Raw genomic sequence first — 22,275 nt, 5'->3', positions numbered from 1 at the left:
TGATAAAAACCCTCAGTAAAGAAAAGAATAGAGAAGAATGTCCTAAACTTAATTAATACTGTCTATAACAAAAGCCCTACAGCTAACATTGTACTTAATGGTGAAAAACTGAAACTATCCCGTTAAGATGAGGAAAAGGCAAGGATGTCTACTCTTACCACTACTTTTTAACATCATACTGGAAGTACTACCTAATGCATCAGGACAAGAGAGAGTGGGAGGGAGTATACAGCTTTTATTTTTCAGATGACATGTTATCTATGTAGAAAATCTGAAAGAATTGACAAAAAACCTAGACTAATAAGCAATTATAATAAGGTTGTAGGATACAAGGCTAATAGATGAAAGTCATCTGCCTTCTTATATACCAGTAAGTAGCAAGTGGAATTTGAAATTAAAAACAGTAAGATTTATATTAGCACCTCCTCATATGAAATACTTAGATATAAATCTAACAAAATATGTTTAAGATCTAAATGAGGAAAACTACGAAACTCTGATATGAAATCAAAAAACTAAATAAATGGAGAAATATTCCATGTTAATGAATAGAAAGACTTAATAATATTAAGATATAGTTCTCCCCAGCTTCAACTATAATTTCACTGAAATTCCAATCAAAATCCTAGTAAGTTATTTTGTGATATCAACAAAATATCAACAAACTGATTCTACAGTGTAGAGACAGAAGACCCAGAATAGCTGAAACAGTATTGAATAAAATCTAAGTTGGCGACTGATACAGCTTGACCTCAAGACCTCTTATAAAGCTATAGTAATCCTGATAGTGTGGTATGAATGAAAGAATAGCCAAATGGATCAATAGAACAGAATAGAGAGGCTATGATAAACAGTCAACTGGTCTCTGATAAAGGAGCTAGAGTAATACCATGAAGAAAAAAGTCTTTTCAACAAATGATGCTGGAACAATTGGACATCCACATACTTAAAAAAAAGAAGAAGAAGAATCTAGGTATAGAATCTTATACCCTGCACCAGAATTAACTCAAAATAAATCACAAATCTGAATGTAAAATGCAAAATCATTAAATTCCTAGATGATAACATAGGAGAAAACCTAGACAACATTGGATTTGGCAATGACTTTTTAATATAGCTCAAGATACAAGAAAGAAATAATTGGTACGTTTGGACTATATTAAGATGTAAAACTTTGACTCTGTAAAAGACAATGTCAAGAGAATAAGCAGCAGCAGAATGAGGAAAATATTTTCAAATGACATATCTGATGAAGGACTGTTATCTAAAATATACAAAAACTGTTAAAAATCAACAATCCAATTTTAAAATGGGCCAAACTACTAGGTATAAGTTATAAGGATATAATGTAGTACACAGGGAACATAGTCAATATTTATAACAACTTCGTATGGAGAATTTTCTGACATACTAAAATGACAAAAACTACATGTATGTTTTTATTAAATAATAACTATTACTAAAATAAATGGGCTGTCGTGTGTGTTTTGTACATGATTTTCACTACAACTGGGAGTTAGATTGTACTCTCCTCTTTGTACCGATAAGGAAACAGAAGAACTCCTTTGTTGTCAGGTTGTCCATTAACAGCTCCTACTTTACAGAAATTCTGTCCTGACAAGAACTGTAATACCAAGCATCTTCGACTTACTAATATGTAGAAGATCCAACCATCTCTTTAAATGCAGTGTAATCCTTTCTAGACCAAGAGAATTTTTTGCTTTCAAATGAGGCTTTGAGATTCCTAATAGAGGAGAGGTGGGTAAGGAACAGAATAGGAAAGACTGATTTCATCTAATAATGCACTGTCTAAGAAGATGGATTGGAAACATACAGAGCTAATAACACCAAAGATTTCCTTTGCCAGGTTATCTTTTGTACATTAATTATAGAAAAGAGCCTTCTTAAATGGATACTCTTGCTGTAGAATATTTATTTTAAGAGAGGGCTCTTTTCCTTGCCCACTCTTGAGTTGGGAGATATCAGAGAGTCATCATTGCATAGGAGACCATGTCACTGTGATTGCTCAAATCATCCCTGCGTTTCAGCTACTCTAGTTTTAAATCATTTTTCCATGAAAACTGCTTTAACTTTGCAAATTTTAATATACTCTTATGCATGGCTCTACCACACTGTATAAGGTATATAGCCCCTAGTCTCTTACTAGATATTAATTTGTGATATCATTCATAAATAAATTTTACCTGATGTGCAAAACCATCTTTTATATTTCTCTGTAACTCGGTTAATGACAACAATCTCCAAATAACAAAGTAAAATAATATGCATTAGTTTTCAAATTTAAAATACTTTTACTTTCATTTTCTCTATTTGTAGTATTATACTGTCTGGTATTATTGGTGCACATATTTGCATGAATGACAATGGATTTTTTTTTCCTTTTTTTAAAAAACGATATTATTTTCACATAGAAAACAAACGTGATTACCATAGGGGAGGGTGCAGGGGCAAGGGACAAATTAGGGGTACGAAATTAACATATACAAGCTACTATATAAAAAAAGATAAGCAATAGGATATATTATATACCCATCATCTTTTAATAATCTATACTGAAATATAATTTGCAAAAATATCATTATTCTGTACAACTGAAACTAACACAATATTGTAAATCAATTATACTTCAGTTAAAAAAACATTTTTTCAATCAAAATGAGAGGCATAAGGCTTCAAGGAATTGAATACTGCATATCAGTGCTATGCTTGACTTGTTATTCATATTTCTTTTAATTTTCCCAATTAGGAGCTGAAATAGTCCTGTTTTCAGTCAGTTGCTGACACCTTTTCGTTAGCTTTATACAGTTGTCTCTGGGTGTCTGGGAGGGACTGGGTCCAGGACCAACCCCAGATACCAAAATAGGCAGATGTTCAAGTACTATAGTCAGTCTTATGTATCCATGGATTCTGCATCCTCTGATACAACTAATACAGGAATGTAAACTTAAGACTGTTTGGAACCTGTGACTGGCAGAATCTAGATGCAGAGAGCTGTCTGTGTATTTTTTGGAGAAAAAAAAATGTTTGGTGTAAATGGATCTGCACAGTTCAAACATTTTGTTCAACAAGAGTCAACTGTATAAGGAAAGAATGAGAAAATCTATTTTCTATTTGTATGTTTTTTTAATTCTCTTGCAACTTTCCTAAACTTGTGCTAGTTTATGCAGGTTTTCTTTTTCTTTGAGTGGTCATTTTTCACTGTATTTCCCATGATCATACAGCTTTTGCCCAATCCTAGATTTTGCTGCCCTGTACAGCGGATTGGGCTCAATACTATGGAAAGTGAATTATTTTTTCTGGGTGGTCATTGCTTTACCTTATTTGACTTTAGTTCCCCTTTGTGAGATTTTTTGAAATCCTGTTTTCTGAAAGTTAATTTAATGGATTCTCTTCTAGACTTTGTCCTCTTTCATCACTTCAAGCTAGATTTTCCTTTCCTCTAAATCTCAAACAAGCTCTTACCTTTTGTTAGGGATATAATAAGCTATCAGCAAACCTGATGCTTACATTCATTGGATGTAAAAATGAATTCAAGGATTTTAACATTCCACACATAATACCTACACAAACAAATAGGTCAGCATGCAGGCAAACAGGCATGCATGTACACACAATACAATAAAATAAGTCAATGTAAATAACTGTGATTCTCTTTCAGAAACATGATGGCCACTTCACAGTCATTCAGTTGGTTGGTATGCTCCGAGGCATTGCATCAGGAATGAAGTATCTTTCTGATATGGGTTATGTTCACCGAGATCTAGCAGCTAGGAATATATTGGTCAACAGCAATTTAGTATGCAAAGTTTCTGATTTTGGTCTCTCCCGAGTGCTGGAAGATGATCCAGAAGCAGCTTATACAACAACTGTAAGTTAATGTCCTTTTCCAATATAATTTGTTTCCTATGTATTGTTTTTGTTTATTGTTCTTAGAGTAATTTTGGTTTTGTTTTTCTAGTTTTCTGCCCTCATTTGTCATTTTCCTAATTTAATATCACTATCTAATTCAGAAGTATTTGTTTTATTTGAGTACCTGGTTTAAAAAAGAGAATAGATGTTTGACTGTTTTCTTTCTTCCACTGGGTAGGGACTTTAACATGCTTACAATCTGTGTCATTACTGCGCTCACAAAAAAAAATCTGTCTTTGCCTGCGGTATTTCTGATGGTTCAATAATTATCTCCTTTAAATGGAGTTCTATATAGGCCAGTGTTGCAATGAATCAGTGATAGTGAAGAACCAGTGGTTAGAAAATAACAATTTTTTCTCACAGAAAATGTTACAGAATGATCCTATCACACTTAAAAATGAACAATATAGGTTGTTCTGAAGATATATAAATATAATCTCAACCATTTTATGAATGATACTTGAGGAAAATGTGAGCAGGAGTAGAAGGATAAAACTTTAGACCCAAACTATCATCTGTAAATTATATGATCTCAACTTAACTCACGAACCAATTCATTCCACTGATCTCTTCGGTTATTGTTTCAAGGAGTTCAGTCTCGAAGTCTCTTTTCAGCTGTCAAAAAGCATATAATTTGTAAAATTATATTATACTCTGTTATTTTTTAAACAAAACCTCTACCATAGATTTATTTCATAGTCGCTTTCGATGAAAAATAAATCAATAAAACTATTCAAGATATTTTTATTCTCTTTTTCTGATCTTACACATGATTTCATAAGACAAATCCTTTATTTAGTTCACTTTTCATTCATTTTATATTATATTTTTGTGAAACCTCACTGTATTCAACTACACTAGAACAGATGCACATTTAATATTATAAATAGAACATGTTATGCCCTTATTATGTTTGCTTTGTAAAAATACTCTATGTTAACATATTGACAATATTTTCACTAATTTCTTCAATAATGAAATACAGTTCTAAGGAAAATAAATATCTGAGTGTTATATATAAGCTAGCAGTATCTATTGATTGTTTAATTTGATCAAAAAGCTTCTTAAAAGTATGTCAAGTCTGGAGTTCGCATCGTGGCTCAGTGGTTAACGAATCCGACTAGGAACCATGAGGTTGTGGGTTCGATCCCTGACCTTGCTCAGTGGGTTACGGATCCGGCGTTGCCATGAGCTGTGGTGTAGGTTGCAGATGTGGCTCGGATCTGACATGGCTGTGGCTGTGGCTGTGGCTGGAGGCTACAGCTCCAATTCGACCCCTAGCCTGGGAACCACCATATGCCGTGGGAGCGGCCTAAGAAATGGCAAAAAAACAAAAAAACAAAACAAAACAAAACAAAAAGTATGTCAAGTCTGAAAGTAATTGTTCATTTTAGGAAAAGCAGTATTTTCACCTTCATTTTCCCATTGGACAATATCATAATTACTTTCTTTTTTTCAAGGCCTTTATTTTCTTCTTTCTTATTTTTATAAATGTATAGCTTAAAGCAACTTTTCAGGTTATGGAACAATGCATGTAAGATTTTCCTATTATGCATATTTATTTCCAACCTTGGAGAATGGTGTTTAAAACTATTATATAAATATTATAAAATATAGTGTTTACAAAATTTTCAACAATACAATCTCAAAAAAATAGAAAATAATGAACTATATAGGAAGTAACTACTAAACTCTTTGGCTATATGCCTATATAGATACATTTGAAATTTCATATTAGATAATATTTTAACTGCTTTTCTAAAATGAGAAACTCAAACTAAATTTAAGATACTAATAAAATTGATAGGGTAGCCCAAACCCTGAAGCATATATAGATTTTGTTGGGTCAGATTTGACATCCAGATTCTAGGTATGTTCTTCTGTCTTGTATGATAATAGGAACTGAGAGGGACTAGAACAGTGCTGTTCTACTTTAGTTTAAATATAACTTCAGAATTAAATACCAAATTAGGTAACCAGATACTAATACTCCATAAATTGCCTCTTAAAAGTTGTAGGTTAGGTCTTAATTAAGAAATAAGACTCTGAATTTGAGGTATCAGTTAAATAGTAAGCAATGTAACCAAGTACTTTAAAAAAAAATCGTATAAATACCTAATCTGCAGAGGATCCTGGGGTGCAAAATGTCATATATGATTACTTGACTTTATAATAACATGGACATTCAGTATTTAAAATAGAAGACCTCTAACCTTTAAAGAGATTATCCTTTAACAAGGTAGATAAACTCATGCTTCCTTACTAGTCAGTCCATTAAATGTTGTCATAAAAGTCTGTGAAAGAAATATGGAAGTACCAAAATCATATGTCTAGAGGAAACATCACAAAAAAAAGATGCACTTTGAACCAAATATTAGAAGATTTCATAAGACAGACAGATGGGGAAGAGGTTCAGATAGAGGAAACCAAAAGAGAAATAGACATGGAAATTTGGGGATGTGAATGGGCATGTCAGTGTACATGTGGACAGTTTGGAATATGGGCAAGAAGTGGTAGAGGGACCAGGTAATTGTGACGGTAGTTGGGTGGCACTTAAAAAAAATGGAAGGTTTTTCTGAAATAATTAGGAGACAGACATTAATTGATTTAAATACAGGGATAATACATATGCATGTTTTAGAAAATATTATTGAAACAGTATGTAGGATGACTTGAAGGATAAGAGGATTGGTAGCAGGAAGACCAGTTAAGGCATTATTGCTAAAGACCAGAAAGGTCATATGGCTTTAATTAGGACAGCAGTTTTTAGAATGAAGAGGAAGGAAGAGAATTGAAAATTGTTATGAATGTATAATTTACAAGACTCAGTAACTAGATATGAATTATGAAGAAGACAGATTTAAAGATGACACCAATATTCTTAGGTTGAGCAACTAGTTGAATGGAGATGTTTTATTAATCAAGACAGAGAATCCTTGTTAGAGATGGTTTGGCTGAGGCATTAAATTACAAAGCAAAATTATAACAAAAGGTCACAGATACTTTTTCGAAATCATCAAGATAATGCTAGTTAAGCATTATCATTCTGCTGAAATTTTGTGTACAAACTTTAGGACTTTATGTAAGTATGCTTTCTTATATAAAGGAATGATACAGTTAGAAAAATGTATTTCCTAGTGGAGACATACCTCAATTCAAGCAAGTCCTATAAAATAAAATACAGAAAGAGTACGGTCATTTATATGAAAATGATTCTTTGCTTTATAAAAACATTAACATGAAAATAAATAGCAGGCTCTCAATACATTTTTAATAATGGTTCCATTTTTTATCTGTGTGTAACTTTTTTGGAACTTGTCTTTTACCTCAAATGACTTTGAATCTTTCTCTTGATATTTAAGTAAAATTGCTATTTCCTCATTTTTATAAATGTTTTTATAATCTGCATCACAAAGAGTTTGGAGGAAAGGGAGGCTTATGAGGGTTTTAAAAATAGGAAGACATCATAAAGGTTTTTTTGTAATCTTAAGAAAATAGTCCTTAGAACAGTATGCCACACTGAAACTCTTTTCCAAATCAAAATAGGGGCAGAATAAACAGACATTTTCCATTAAGATAACTTTGCCAATTTATAGAATGCATATCACAGCAAAGACCAAAAAGAACTGGTTAAAAGATAGGCTAGAAACCCCTGGCTCAGGCACTTCCACAAGCCATGGGCCAATATGACTCTAGTACTGACTTTTGTGTTGAACCAGTCAGCATGTGGTATTTGAGCAGAATGGCCATTGAAACTAGACTAGCCTGACCAGAAAAAGATGTGATGAAAGAGATCATTCTGCCAACAAGTGGTGAGACTTTAACACCCAATTTGGAAAGCCCATACATGTGAACATGAGAATGGATTGTCTACACTGTAAAATACACTAAAGTAAATAAAAGAATGGGATTTACAACTGATCTTAAGTAGAAATTCTAGTATTTCTCCTACAACTGAATAGTGTTTTTTAGTCCTGCTTCCTGTCTAAGACCATTCATTCAACATGTATTCAGCACAATTTATTATGGAGTTACCACATTTAAGGCCCTGGTCCATAGAGGCCCAGTTACCAAAAATAAAGGGATCTTGAGAACAGATGAATGGCTACACAGAGAAAGGGGCAAGACTAACCAAACAAGTAAAGCATAATAAAGCTAATAGATGTACAAGACACCAAAAGTGGGCAATGCAGCATGAAAGGCAACTACAGGAGTAGTAATTTTCCTGGTAAACCCTATACCAAAATACATCAAGCCTTTGGTGATGGCTAAGAAATGTGCACTATAGGCCAAAGAGAGAAGGGAAAAAATACACAAAAATAGGATCTAGACAAGGACTGAGAGGCCTTTCTTTTACATGCCAATGCTATGAAGAGCCTGCCAGGCACTTCATGAAGAGAGACTGGTGAATAATTATGAATCATATCTAATAATATATGTACAATTAGTGGTATGTGACTAACTTAATCTGCACAAAATTTACTGAGTTTGGATTGTTCTCATTTGATTAAATGGTCTTATATCTTGTTATAATTTAAGTGCTAAGAAATCTCTTCCTTTACTGAATCTGACACACACTCAACAAGACAATTGTTTTATATCCAGTTCCAGAAGAGGGATTCTCTCTCATTTGAATATTGCTAAGCAACCAACCTTAAATGTACATTGAAAATATTAAGCTTCTTTGCTCTCCATTATGGAAATGAGGGCCTATTTACCTAAAAAAGAACATTAAAAGATATATTATGGCTCACACCTGTTTTAAGAGATAAGTTTTATTTAAGATGCATATAATGGCAGCTACTGTTCAGAGGGGTTTTTTTTTAGTTATACTGAGTAGCTTCATTTCTTATATCTTAAAGATCAAAAACAAAATTAAAGAACCATTTTATAATATCTGATAAAATTCTAAAATCTTGATTCTAACTTTCAATTGTATTAATTGAGTGTTATCCATGACAAAGTTTGCTTTTTTTTTTTTTTTTTGATAGCAGTATTTCCATATAAGTATTTTCCTGGTTGGAGCACAGTCTCATCATTAACAACACATAATCTGAAAAAAAAAAAAAAACAGTTCTGTTAACATTTTAATTCTATTTACTTTGTATTTGTAAGACCTCTTCAAGATCCACATCTTAACCTTTCCTATTCTACATAAAATTTGAGAAAAGTCAATATGTTCTATACCCAACAAGAAGATAATTAAAGCAAATAATAGAGCAGCATGAGGGGCATATATTTACATTTATATTCTGCAGTTGGGGGGAGATCTAAGCAACCTTCCTCCTTTACCTAATTAAAGTGTTGCTAAGTTGACTTGACTTTTTTATGTGAATTTTTAAATCTTCAGACATGTCCAGCTTTAAGAGTAAATATTCTTAATGAAAGTGAGATAAAAATTATTTTAGATCATTCACTATTCTGCCTTTAAGTACATTAATTTAACCTGAATAGTTGAGATTTGTGTGGCAATCATGCTTAACCTGCTAATAAAACATACTCAGGATTTTGTCTCTTCTAAATAAGAGTTGCTAGAAAAATGGGATTAAGATAGTGGAATACAAAGACTGGAGCTCAACTGCTCTCCTAAAAACAACAAAATATACAACCAAATACTGAGCTATCTTCAACCAAATGGACTGGAAACTTTCAAAAAGATATCCTACTCCAGAAGATAAAGATGCCACATCAACAGGTAGGAGGGACAATTATGTGATATAAGCAACCCAATACCTCCCAGGTGGGAAGCCCCACAGAATGGAAAGTAACTGTATCACAGAGATTCACCTATAGGAGTGAGAGTTCTGAGCCGCACATCATACTCAAATGCGTGGGGAAGTGGCACTGGGAGAAAGAGCCCCCAGAGCATCTGGCATTAAAGGCCAGTGGGGCTTGTGCACAGACGCTCCATGGGGCTGGGGGAAATGGAGATCCCATTCTTAAAAGGTACACACAGACACTCATGTGCACTGAGTCCCAGGGCAAAGCAACGTCACCATAGGAATCTGGGTCAAACCTGACTGCAGTTCTTGGAGAACCTCTGGAAAAACAGGGGTGAATGTGGCATGCAGTAAACAGGCTGCCTAAAGACCCCCCAGGCACACAGCCACAGCTGCCTCTAATCTCACCCAGAGACAAAGCCCCACCCACCAGAGGGATAGGAATCAGCTCCACCTACCAGTTGTCAGGCATCAGTCCCTCCCATCAGGAAGCCTACAGCAAGCCCCTATACTAACTTCAGCCACAAGGGGGGGGGGGGGGTATCAGAAGAAGAGAGACTACAACTCTATTATCTGTAAAAAGGTCACCACACCAAAAACCTATAAAAATGAAAAGATAGAGAGAACAATAACTCAGATGAGGGAGAAAGGAAAAACCCCAGAAAAACAGCTAAGTGATCAGGAGACTCTCAACCTCCAAGAAAAAGACTTTAGATTGTTGATGCTGAAGATGATGCAAGACATTGGAAATACACTGGAGGCAAAGATGGATAATTTAAAGGAAACACTGAGCAAAGAGATACAAGATATAAAACTTAAGCAAGAAGAGATGCAAAATAAAATAACTGAAATAAAAAATTCATTAGAAGCAGCCAACAGGAGAATACAGGAGGCAGAAGAATGAAAAAGCAACATGGAGGACAGATTAGTGGAAATCACAGATGCAAAACAGAAAAGAGAAAAAAGATTGAAAACAAATGAAGAGATTCTCAGAGAATTTTGGGACAATGTTAAATGCACCAACATCCATATTATAGGGGTGCCAGAAGGAGAAGAGAGAGAGGAAGGGACAGAAAAAATATTTGAACAGATAATAGCTGAAAAATTCCCTAACATGGGAAAGGAACCACTCACTCAAATCCAGGAAGCACAACAAGTACCATATATAATAAACCCAAAGAGGAATACCCCAAGACACATTAATCGAACTGACCAAAATTAAAGACAAAGATAAAATCTTGAAAGCAGCTAGGGAAAAGAAACAAATGACATACAAGGGAACCCCGATAAGGTTATTGGCAGACTTTTCAGCAGAAACTCTGCAGGCCTAAAGAGAGTGGCATGATATACTTAACATGATGAAAGGAAAAAACCTCCAACCAAGATTACTTTACCCAGCAAGGCTCTCATTCAAATTTGAAGGAGAAATCAAAACCTTCACAGATAAGCAAAAGCTAAGAGAATTCATCAACACTAAACCAGCGTTACAACACCAAAGGAACTTCTCTATGCAGAAAAGAGAAGGCTGCAACAGGAAACAAAAATACCACAAATGACAAGGCTCACCAGTAAAGGTATATATACAGTAAAGATACAAAATCATCCACACAATTATGCCACCAAAATCAGAAATCATGATAAGAGGAGGGTAGAAATTCAGGACACTGGAGATGAACTTGCAATTAAGAGAACAACAACTTAAAACAATCTCATATACATATAGACTCTTATATCAAAACTTCAGAATAACTGCAAACCAAATATCTACAATTGATACACAAACAAATAAGAAAAATCAACTCAAATACAACACTAAAGATAGTCATCAAACCAGAAGAGGAGAGAACCAGAGAAGATGGGAAGAGAAAAGAGCAATAAAAACAAATCCAAAGCAATTAATAAAATGGCAATAAGAACTTACATATCAATAATTACCTTAAATGTTAATGGACTAAATGCCCCAAACAAAAGACATAGACTGGCTGAATGAATACAAAAACAAGACCCATGTATATGCTGGCTTCAAGAGACTCACTTCACTTCTAGGGATACGTACAAATTGTAAGTGAGAGTATAGAAGAAAATATTCCATGCAAACACGAATGAAAAGAAAGGTGGAGTAGCAATATTCATATCAGACAAAATAGACTTCAAAATGAAGAATATTTTAGGGGACAAGGAAGGTCACTACATAATGATCCAAGGATCAATCCGAGAAGAAGGTATAAGAATTTTAAATATCTAGGCACCCAACATAGGATCACCACAATATATAAGACAACTACTAACAAACTTAAAAGGAGAAACTGACAATAACACAACAATAGTGGGAGACTTTAACACCCCACTTCAGCAATGGACAGATCATCCAGACAGAAAATCAATAAGGAAACACAGACCCTGAATGAAGCATTAAAACAGATGGACTTAATAGATATTTATAGGACATTCCATCCAAAAGCAACAGAATACACATTCTTCTCAAATGCACATGGAACATTCTCTAAGATTGATCACATCCTAGAGTACAAATCCAGTCTCAGTAACTTTAAGAAAATTGAAGTCATATCAAACATCTTTTCTGACCACAATGCTATACGACTGGAAATAAACAACAAGAAAAAAAAATGCAAAAAACACAAACACGTGGAGAGTAAACACCATGCTAATAAACAACCAATGGACCACTGAAGAAATCAAAGAGGATATTAAAAAATACCTAGAAGCAAATGACAACAAAGATATGACACTCCAAAACCTATGGGATGCAGCAAAAGCCATTCTAAGACGAAAGTTTATAGCAATACAAACCCACCTCAGGAAACAAGAAAAAGCTCAAATAAACAAGCTAACTTTACATCTAAAGCAGCTACAGAGAGAAGAGACAAGACCTAAAGTTAGTAGAAGGAAAGAGATCATAAAGATCAGAGCAGAAATCAATGAAATAGAAGCAAAGAAAACCATAGAAAAGATCAATGAAACAAAAAGCTGGTTCTCTGAAAAGATCATCAAAATTGATAAACCCTTAGCCAGACTTATCAAGAAAAAAAGAAACAGGACTCAAATCAATAAAATTAGAAATGAAAAGGGAGAAGTAACAACAGACATCACAGAAATACAGAGGATCATAAAAGACTACTATATGCAACAATACGCCAATAAAATGGAAAACCTAGAAGAAATGGACAAATTCTTAGAAAAGTGCAATCTTCCAAGACTAAACCAAGATGAAATACAAAACATGAATGGACCAATCACAAGAACTGAAATTGAAACTGTGATTTAAAAAGTTCTAACAAACAAATGTCCAGGACCAGATGGCTTCACAGGCTAATTCTATTAAACATTTAGAGAGGAGCTAACACCTTCTGAAACCACTCCAAAAAATCGCAGAGGAAGGGATACACCCAAACTCATTCTATGAGGCCACCATCACCCTGATACCAAAACCAGACAAAGATACCACAAAAAAAGAAAATTACAGGCCAATTTCACTGATGAACATAGATGCAAAAATCTTCAACAAAATACTAGCAAACCATATCCAACAATACATTAAAAGGATTGTACATCATGATCAAGTGGGATTTATCCCAGGGATGCAAGGATTCTTCAATATCTGCAAATCCATCAGTGCGATACACCACATTAACAAACTGAAGAATAAAAACCATATGATCCTCTCAATAGACATAGAAAAAGCCTTTGACAAAATCCAACACCCATTTCTGATAAAAACCCTTCAGAAACTGGGCATAGAGGGAACCTACCTCAACACAATAAAGGCCACATATGACAAACCAACAGCTAACATCATTCTCAATGGTGAAAAGCTGAAAGAATTCCCGCTAAGATCAGGAACAAGACAAGGATGTCCACTCTTGCCACTACTCTTCAACATAGTTTTGGAAGCCCTAGTCACAGCAATCAGAGAAGTAAAAGAAATAAAAGGAATCCAAATTGAAAAGGAAGAAGTAAAACTATCACTATTTGCAGATGACATGATACTATACCTAAAGAATCCTAAGGACTCTACCAGAAAACTGTTAGAGCTCATCCATGAATTTGGCAAAGTCGCAGGATATAAAATTAATATACAGACATACCATGCTCTTGGATTCGAAGAGTTAATATTATCACAATGGCTATCCTACCTAAGGTATTCTACAGATTCAATGCAATCCCTATCAAATTACCAAGGACATTTTTCACAGAACTTGAACAAAGTATTTTAAAGTTTGTTTGGAAGCACAAAAGACCCAGAATAGACAAAGACATCCTGAAAAAGAAAAACGGAGCTAGAGGATTCAGGCTCTCTGACTTCAGACTCTACTACAAAGCAACAATCATTAAAACTGTATGGTACTGGCACAGAGACAGAAATATAGATCAGTGGAACAGGATAGAAAGCCCAGAATTCAACCCACGCACCTACAGCCAACTCATCTATGACAAAGGAGGCAAGAATATGCAATGGAGAAAAGACAACCTGTTCAATAAGTGGTGCTGGGAAAACTGGACAGCCACATGGAAAAGAATGAAATGAGAAAACTTCCTAACACCATACACAAATATAAACTCAAAATGGATTAAAGACCTAGATATAAGACCAGACACTATAAAACTCTTAGAGGAAAACGTAGACCAAACACTCTCTGACATAAACGACAGCAACATCTTCTCAGATCCACCTCTTAGAGTCATGACAGTAAAAACAAAAATAAACAAATGGGACCTAATTAAATGTCAACGTTTCTGCACAGCAAAGGAAACCCTAAACAAAACAAAACGACAACCCACTGAATGCGAGAACATCTTTGCAAATGAATCCACTGGCAAGGGATTCATCTCCAAAATTTATAAACACCTTCTACCTCTCAGTACCAAAACAACAAACAACCCCATCAGAAAATGGGCAGAAGATCTAAACAGACAATTCTCAAAAGAAGACATATGGATGGCCAAAAATCACATGAAAAGATGTTCAACATCACTCGTTAGTAGAGAAATGCAAATCAAAACCACTATGAGGTACCACATTACACCAGCCAGAATGGCCATTATCTAAAAGTATACAAACAATAAATGCTGGAGAGTGTGTGGAGGAAAAGGAACCCTATCATACTATTGGTGGGAATGTAAATGGGTACAACCACTATGGAAAACAATATGGAGATTCCTCAGAAAACTAAACATAGAACTACCATTTGATCCAGCAATCCCACTCCTGGACATCTATCCAGAGAAAACCATGACTCAAAAAGCTGCATGAAACCTAGTGTTCATTGCAGCTCTATTTACCATAGCCAAGACATGGAAACAACCTCAATGTCCATCAACAGAGGAGTGGATCAAGAAGAAGTGGTACATATACACAATGGTATATTACTCAGCCATTAAAAGGAACGAAATAATGGCATTTTTAGCAACGTGGATGAACCCAGAAATTATCATGCTAAGTGAAGTTAATGAGACACGAACATCAAATGCTATCACTCACGTGGAATATGAAAAAAGGACAGAATGAACTTCTTTGCAGAACAGATACTGACTCACAGACTTTGAAAAACTTATGGTTTCCAAAGGAGACACTTTTGGGGGGAGGGGGGATCACTGGGGTTGTGTGATGGAAATCCTATAAAATTTGATTGTGATGATCATTGTACAACTATAAATGTAATAAATTCATTGAGTAAGAAAGGAAGAATATTGAAAATAAATAAATAAATGAGTTGGTATAAAAAAATTTATGCAGTAAACATTTTCAATGCTTTCATTTAAAATTGTATGATAAGAGTTCCCATCATGGCTCAGTGGTTAACAAATCCAACTAGGAATCATGAGGTTGCAGGTTCCATCCCTGACCTTGCTCGGTGGGTTAAGGATCCCGAGTTGCCGTGAGCTGTGGTGTAGGTTGCACACATGGCTCAGATCCCGTGTTGCTGTGGCTCTGGCGTAGGCCATTGGCTATAGCTCTGATTAGACCCCTAGCCTGGGAACCTCCATATTCCATGGGAATGGCCCTAGAAATGGCAAAAAGACAAAAAATAAAATAAAATAAAATAAAATCATATGATACCCAATGCACTAGATAAAAGGAGTTGTACTGAGAGATGTTTCTCATTTCTTGGAATTCAAAAAATAAAATTTTGAGATTCAACCACAAGATTCTCTGTCCATCAAGTCAGCAATGGTAGAGGTGACACTGTGATAAGTGATGCGGTAAAATGCATTTTACACTAAGTCTATGTAGATGGACCAGGGCAACCTGAAGAATGACTTTCACTTCAATTGTTCCTTAAGATTTAACCAAGCAAAAATTGGAAGTGATATGACAGCTTTGGGCACAAAGGCAGGCAGGCTTTTAGGTAGAGGACCATGAAACCAACTGACCCCCACAAAGCTACATATTGTTAGCGTGAATAGAATATAATGACAGGCACAGAATTTGATGAAAAATTCAAGTAGAGGAAATTACAGTTTCTTCTAGGCAAATGTAATTCAGCAGCCTGAATATAAAAAAAAGTGAGAGAAATAGCAATGTTATCAGAAGACTGTAATGTGAAGATTTAAATAACTTCTTTTTCAATAAAAAGGTGGTGAACAAATACACCTCAGAAGAATGAAAAACAATAAAATCCTGGCTTGATAAGCCAAATTCATCACTAAGAAAGGAGCTATGCCATTTGGGAAAAGCAGCAAAATGACTCTTCCCAAAACACAGTTCTCTCTTGACAGATACTATGAAAACAGCCAGTAGAAATCAAATATATAGACCATTATAATTAACTGAAGAGCAACAGTCGATGTGCCAAGTTTCCTAACATGAAAAGGAAAAATATGCCCTTGAACCAGCGAGTGTTTGATGGACTAATTCATAAGCAAAAAATCTGACAGTTTTTATTTATCTTTGTCAGTGTAAATTTTTATAAAGTGTATGCTGATGATTTGATGTATAAAAATCATATATTCAGGAATTAGTCTGTCCACACTTCAGCCTAAATGCCAGAAAGCAAATCCATAGCAATGGAGATGAAAGAGAAATAAAGCTTTATATTAAACTATAAACAATATGTGCTAAGTACAAAGCAAGAATATTCAATAACTGCTGAAGAGGTGAACATCATACATTGCAGCTTGGAGCACAGGCTGAGAGACCCAAAATCTTTTTTTTTTTTTTTGTCTTTTTGCCATTTCTAGGGCCATTCCCATGGAATATGGAGGTTCCCAGGCTAGGGGTCTAATCAGAGCTATAGCCAATGGCCTACGCCAGAGCCACAGCAACACGGGATCTGAGCCATGTGTGCAACCTACACCACAGCTCACGGCAACTCGGGATCCTTAACCCACCGAGCAAGGTCAGGGATGGAAACCGCAACCTCATGGTTCCTAGTTGGATTCGTTAACCACTGAGCCACTATGGGAACTCCCCCAAAATCTTTTTTTTAATGTATTTTTTTAATTGAAATACAATTTATTTCAATGTCATGTTTGTTTCATGTACAACAAAGTGATTCAGTTACACATATATATATATCCATTCATTTTCAGATTCTTTTCCCATATAAGCTATTGCAGGATATTGAGTAATGTTGAGTAGCGTTCCCTGTGCTATACAGTAGGTCCTTGTTGATTATCTCTTTTATATATAGGAGTATGTATATGTTAATCCCAAACTCCTAATTTATCTTTCTCCTCTACAGTTCCTCTTTAGTAATCATAAATTTTTTTTCAAAGTCTGTGAGTCTATTTCTGTTTTGTAGATAAGATCATTTGTATCATTTTTTAGGATTCCACATATGTGATATCATGATTATTTGTCTTTTTCTGTCTAGCTTACTTCACTTAGTATAATAATCTCTAGGTCCATCCGTGTTGTTGTAAATGGCATTATTTAATTTGTGGTATGCCTTAGTAATATTCCATTATGTACAGTTCCACATCTTTATCCATTCTTCCATCAATGGACATTTAAGTTGTTTCCATATCTTGGCTGTTGTGAATAGTGCTGCTATGAACATTGCAGTGCATGTATCTTTCTGAATTATAGTTTTATCTGGATATGTGTCCAGGAGTGGGATTATTGAATCGTATGGTAGCTGTACTTTCAGTTTTTTAAGGAAACTCCATTCTGTTTTCCATAGTGGTTGTACCAATTTACATTCCCACCAACAGTATAGAAGGATTCCCTTTTCTTCACACCCTCTCCATCATTTGTTATTTGTAGACTTTTTGATGATGGCCATTCAGAGTGATATGAGATGGTACCTCATTGTAGTTTTGATTTGCATTTCTCTGATAATTAATGATGTTGAGCATCTTTTCATGTGCCTCTTGGTGAGAGCCCCAAAATCTTAATGGTAGTTGTCTGGGACAGGGATATTAGAGGTCACAAACTTATTTGAAATGTATTGTTTCGGTGAATTGACAATACTAGATCTTGAGCATAAGATGAAAATGGAAATCAAAAGTATCAGAAGAAATTGGAGTTCCCATTGTGGCTCAGCAGTAACAAATCCAGCTAGTATCCATGAGGATGCGGATTCAACCCCTGGTCCCACTCAGTGAGTTAAGGATATGGCATTGCTGTGAGCTATGGTGTAGGTCACAGTCATGGCTTTGATCCTGTGTTGCTGTGGTGGTAGCATAGGCCTAGAGCTGCAGCTCTGATTCAACCCCTGGTCTGAGAATTTCCATATGCTATGAGTACAGCCCTAAAAAAGATGAAAAAAAAAGTATCAGAGGAAATTAATATTTAAAGAATGATTTCCTGAAAAACTCTCACCTCTGAAGCTTAGGAAACAAGTGTTCATGATTATTACAGAGCTGTTTATAGGAAAACAAATGAAAAGGGTTTATAGATTGTCAAACATGGAGTAGAAAAGGACTTTGCAAACAACTCTATCAGTAATCTTGAAGCAAGAGAGGACCTTCTAGTTCAATCAAACATACCATTCAGAAGCCAGGTCATGCTTTGGGAAAACCTCCATCTGTCATTTGTGCAAAGCATGTGCAAAAGCAAACCCTTTGTAGGTGTAAGCCCTGTGTCATTCTAACAAGCGTTTTAAAGAAAGGACCCTAAATCCTTAGGCCTGGGAAGGCATTATTGCAGATAATAGACCACTGAGGAAACTAACTTTCTGTTCAGCTCTCAATGCTTGGAATGACTTACAGGTAGTTTGTTTTGTTTTTTTCTTTTTTAAGAATGAATCCCTTTAGATTTTTACAAAATCCTAAAGAACAGGATGTTTTTTATTTTTCACATTTGATAAGACTTTTCAGCACCTAGATTAATGCACTATTTAGTGGCTCTGTTGATTGCTGATGATTACACCAATAAGAAAATGGTAGAAAATGACTGAAACTATAAGAATACTGTCTTTGTAAAATTACATTAATTTCTTCCCTGCTATCCCTGTTAATCACAACCCACCAAATGAGCAGCCTGAAACAATCCTTCATGTATTGTAAAGAAATGAAAAATTACAATAGAAAGCAGCAAAACATTGAAGCACTTATAACAACGGGTTAGGGTATTCACAACAGAGGGGGAAATTCTGTTTTAAAGTCTCTGGAAACATTCTACCAGTGTTTGAGCATAAAAGGGATGCCTATAGTATGGATAATCTCCAAGACAAGTTGGTCATAAAAATCACATAATGCATAATATTTTAATACTTACAAGGGTCTGAAATACATCCAGTCCTTCTAATGTAAGGGCTAATCAATGGGGAATAATCAAATGCCAGTCATAATTCTCAAGATATTTGGCATACACCTTGATGATTAACCAAGAACCACAGGAAATACCAAATATGGCTTGTTTTTGTTTTAGCAACATCCAACACTATCTAATTCAGATTTACTCTCCCTGCTCCCAATGAATTTAGAACAAACCCAGACTAAATTGATTTACCAGGGAAGATCAATCAGCAGATGTTCATCAGGCAGAAAGCACAATGTTCATTGGCCCATCTTGACTGTGCAGAAAAAAGACAAAGTTAGAGAGTGTATATAAAGCTGCTGACTTTAGCCCTAGAGTTTCAAAGATACCATCTGTAGAAATGAAGTCATTACTAATGTTTAATTGCTAGTTTCATCTCTGATGTGGAAAAAAAAATGCTTTTTTCCTCTGTCAATAAAAAACTGGAAAGAAAATATAAATACAGGAAAAATCACGTGAAAGCTCTATGAAAAGCTTACTTACTCTCGGCATAAAGAGCTTTACATCAATGGCAAATAAATTGAAAAAGATTATCAGTTATCTGTGCTATTTGTAGCAGGCTCTGTTAGCTGCCTACCTAACCTCTCTTGTCATCTCTCCTTTGCTAATAAAATTGTTATTTGGATGTTTATAATGAACTCAGGCTCAAGAAATAAATCCAGATTTATACAGAAGCCAGTAACAGTTATATCATTCTCCTTTGATGCTTAAATTCTATACTTCAGTCACATAAATGTAGAAGGAAGTGCATTTCACAACTTTGGGGAAAATTTGGGGGTTAAGATCAACTAGAAGTAGGCTTGAAGAGAGAGCTTTCTAGTATTGGCCCTTTCTTTTCTTTATTGCCTTGAATATAAAGAAGGAGGGACATATACTTGGGGCTGTGACAAGCCTAAGGAGACAAACCCAGTGCTGCAGATGGCCAAATAGGAGAACAAAAGAGCCTATTTCTGAAATTGTTAAGCTTTTGTGTCAATACAGAAACCGTTTACTCTTACCACGTATACTAATTTTTTGATAATTTAATTTAATACCTTACTCGCTTCAGTTCCTGATAATTGGGCATTCTATGACTCTATGATTTATATCTGAAGACATTCTAATATAATAATCAACACATAAAAAAACCTCCTGATTAACAGACAATGTAAACAGGAAAATGAAAACGTGAAGAGTTTAAGTAAAATTTCAGCTTACTCATACGAACTAACTAGATTACCGAAGCAGACTATAACTATACAGTTAGTTTGAGGATTCAGTAATCGTAATTTATTCATTTAACATGTATTTCTTAGTATTATTGGGTGCTAAGTTGGAGACAAAAATACTCAATTTCTGAGGAGAAGATGGACATTAAATAATCATGTGTGATTACCATCTGAGATTTTATACAACATATGTGTGTTGAGTGCCTACTATGAGCGAGACACTGTTCTGGGCATTGGAGCTATTCAAGTAAACAAGCTTTTTTTTATGGAGTTTATAGTCTTTAATATGGTGGGAATAAAGATAATAGTTAAAAAGAGAAAAAAGAATATTAATCTTAGAAAGTGATACAGGCTGGATATATAATAAAAACAAAAAATAAAGTTGAGTAGCTACCTTGGAAGCATGGCTAAAAATATTTCTTTAATAAAGTATCATTTGATATGAGACCTGAAAATCATAAAGGTACCAGCCAAGAAAAGATATGAAACCAGATGTTCTAAGGTGAAGGAAAACAAATATGGATTCTGAGGCTGGGAACAAACTTGGCATATCTTAGGAGTAGGAATGAGGCCAGGATGGTGACACACTGAGAGATCAGGTAGAGTGGTAGGAAACAAGGACTGAAGGACCAGGTCCTGAAGAAACTTAAAGGTCATGGAAAGGAGTAGAGTAACTACAAATAAAGCCATTGGAAGATTTTATGTAGTTGATTACATAATATAATTTTTGTTTTTAAAAACTCACTCGGCCTGATAGATTGGAAATGAGTTGTAGAGGGTCAAAGAGAGAGAGCAAAAGATTCATTTCCTAGACAGGAAATGATGGTACCTTGGTGTAAGCTGGTAATGGAAAAAATAAAGAATAGTGAAGAGACTTGGGATATCTTGTGTCAATAGCTCCACCAACTATATGTTGAGTGTGTGTGTAGTGTTTATATATTTATATATATTTTTTAACAAATAAAGAAATTTAGGCCCAAAGATTAAGTAATGTGTTCAAGTCACATGGCTGTTACACTGAATATCAGCTATTGCTGTAATGACATTGTTAAAGAAAAGTGTCTGTCCCACAATTGAATAATCCTCCTTCTCTTCCAACACTTCTCCCTGCAAATTCTCTTCTTTCATGTGCAAACTTTCTTCTGTCTCTCACCTCTGAGACCCAGGCAGAAGGTAATGAATTGATAGCAGTAGTTGAAAATCTTTGAAGATTAAGAAACAAAGAGAATTGTTTCTTAGTCTTTGGTGATATATATTACAAAAGCACACATATCTCAAAATGCTTCTTTGGCTTTTGCTTATCAAACTTTGTAAATTATTCTGCAGAGAATATTTCACTTTCATGATAAGAGAAAATAAATAATATATGTTGTAGAAATACAGAGAGAAATACCTCCTGGCATAGTTCCAAGATATCTTTATAATCGTATATTTAAAAATTCTTCTTCCTGGTATCAGTCAGTGAATAAACAATATGTTTGTTTGTTATAAGTGACTTCCTTGATCAAAAAGATGGCTAGAGGTCATTTCACTGGGCAACATTTATTTTTAAGTGAAAGATGAACTTTACCATTACTGATTTTTTTTAATGGAATTCTGGGCAATATTCCAAGAAACCTTGGATTCTCCCACAGAGTTCCAAACTCAATACCTAGCCCGCATTGTCACCCCAGGACCTACCATTAAGCCCTAC

The 22,275-nt window shown here is 34.8% G+C and overlaps 1 protein-coding gene across 17 annotated transcripts in view; it reads left to right on the top strand.

The window, feature by feature from the left end:
• EPHA6 (EPH receptor A6) overlaps window positions 1-22,275 on the top strand; it is an 870,463-nt gene that overhangs the window by 761,693 nt on the left and 86,495 nt on the right. For all 17 annotated transcript variants that reach the window (XM_084989131.1, XM_021070704.2, XM_021070712.2 and 14 more), the window contains one exon: window positions 3,680-3,889. In XM_084989131.1, the coding sequence (XP_084845257.1) occupies window positions 3,680-3,889 (210 nt within the window). The remainder of the gene's footprint in view (window positions 1-3,679; window positions 3,890-22,275) is intronic.

This window comes from Sus scrofa, chromosome 13 (assembly GCF_054392235.1).
Source record: "Sus scrofa isolate SSC_HxYL_T2T_F1_AM1 chromosome 13, Sscrofa_HxYL_maternal_Yorkshire_Landrace_v2.0, whole genome shotgun sequence".
Taxonomy (NCBI): Eukaryota; Metazoa; Chordata; class Mammalia; order Artiodactyla; family Suidae; genus Sus; species Sus scrofa.
This window is presented reverse-complemented; position numbering and strand designations above follow the sequence as displayed.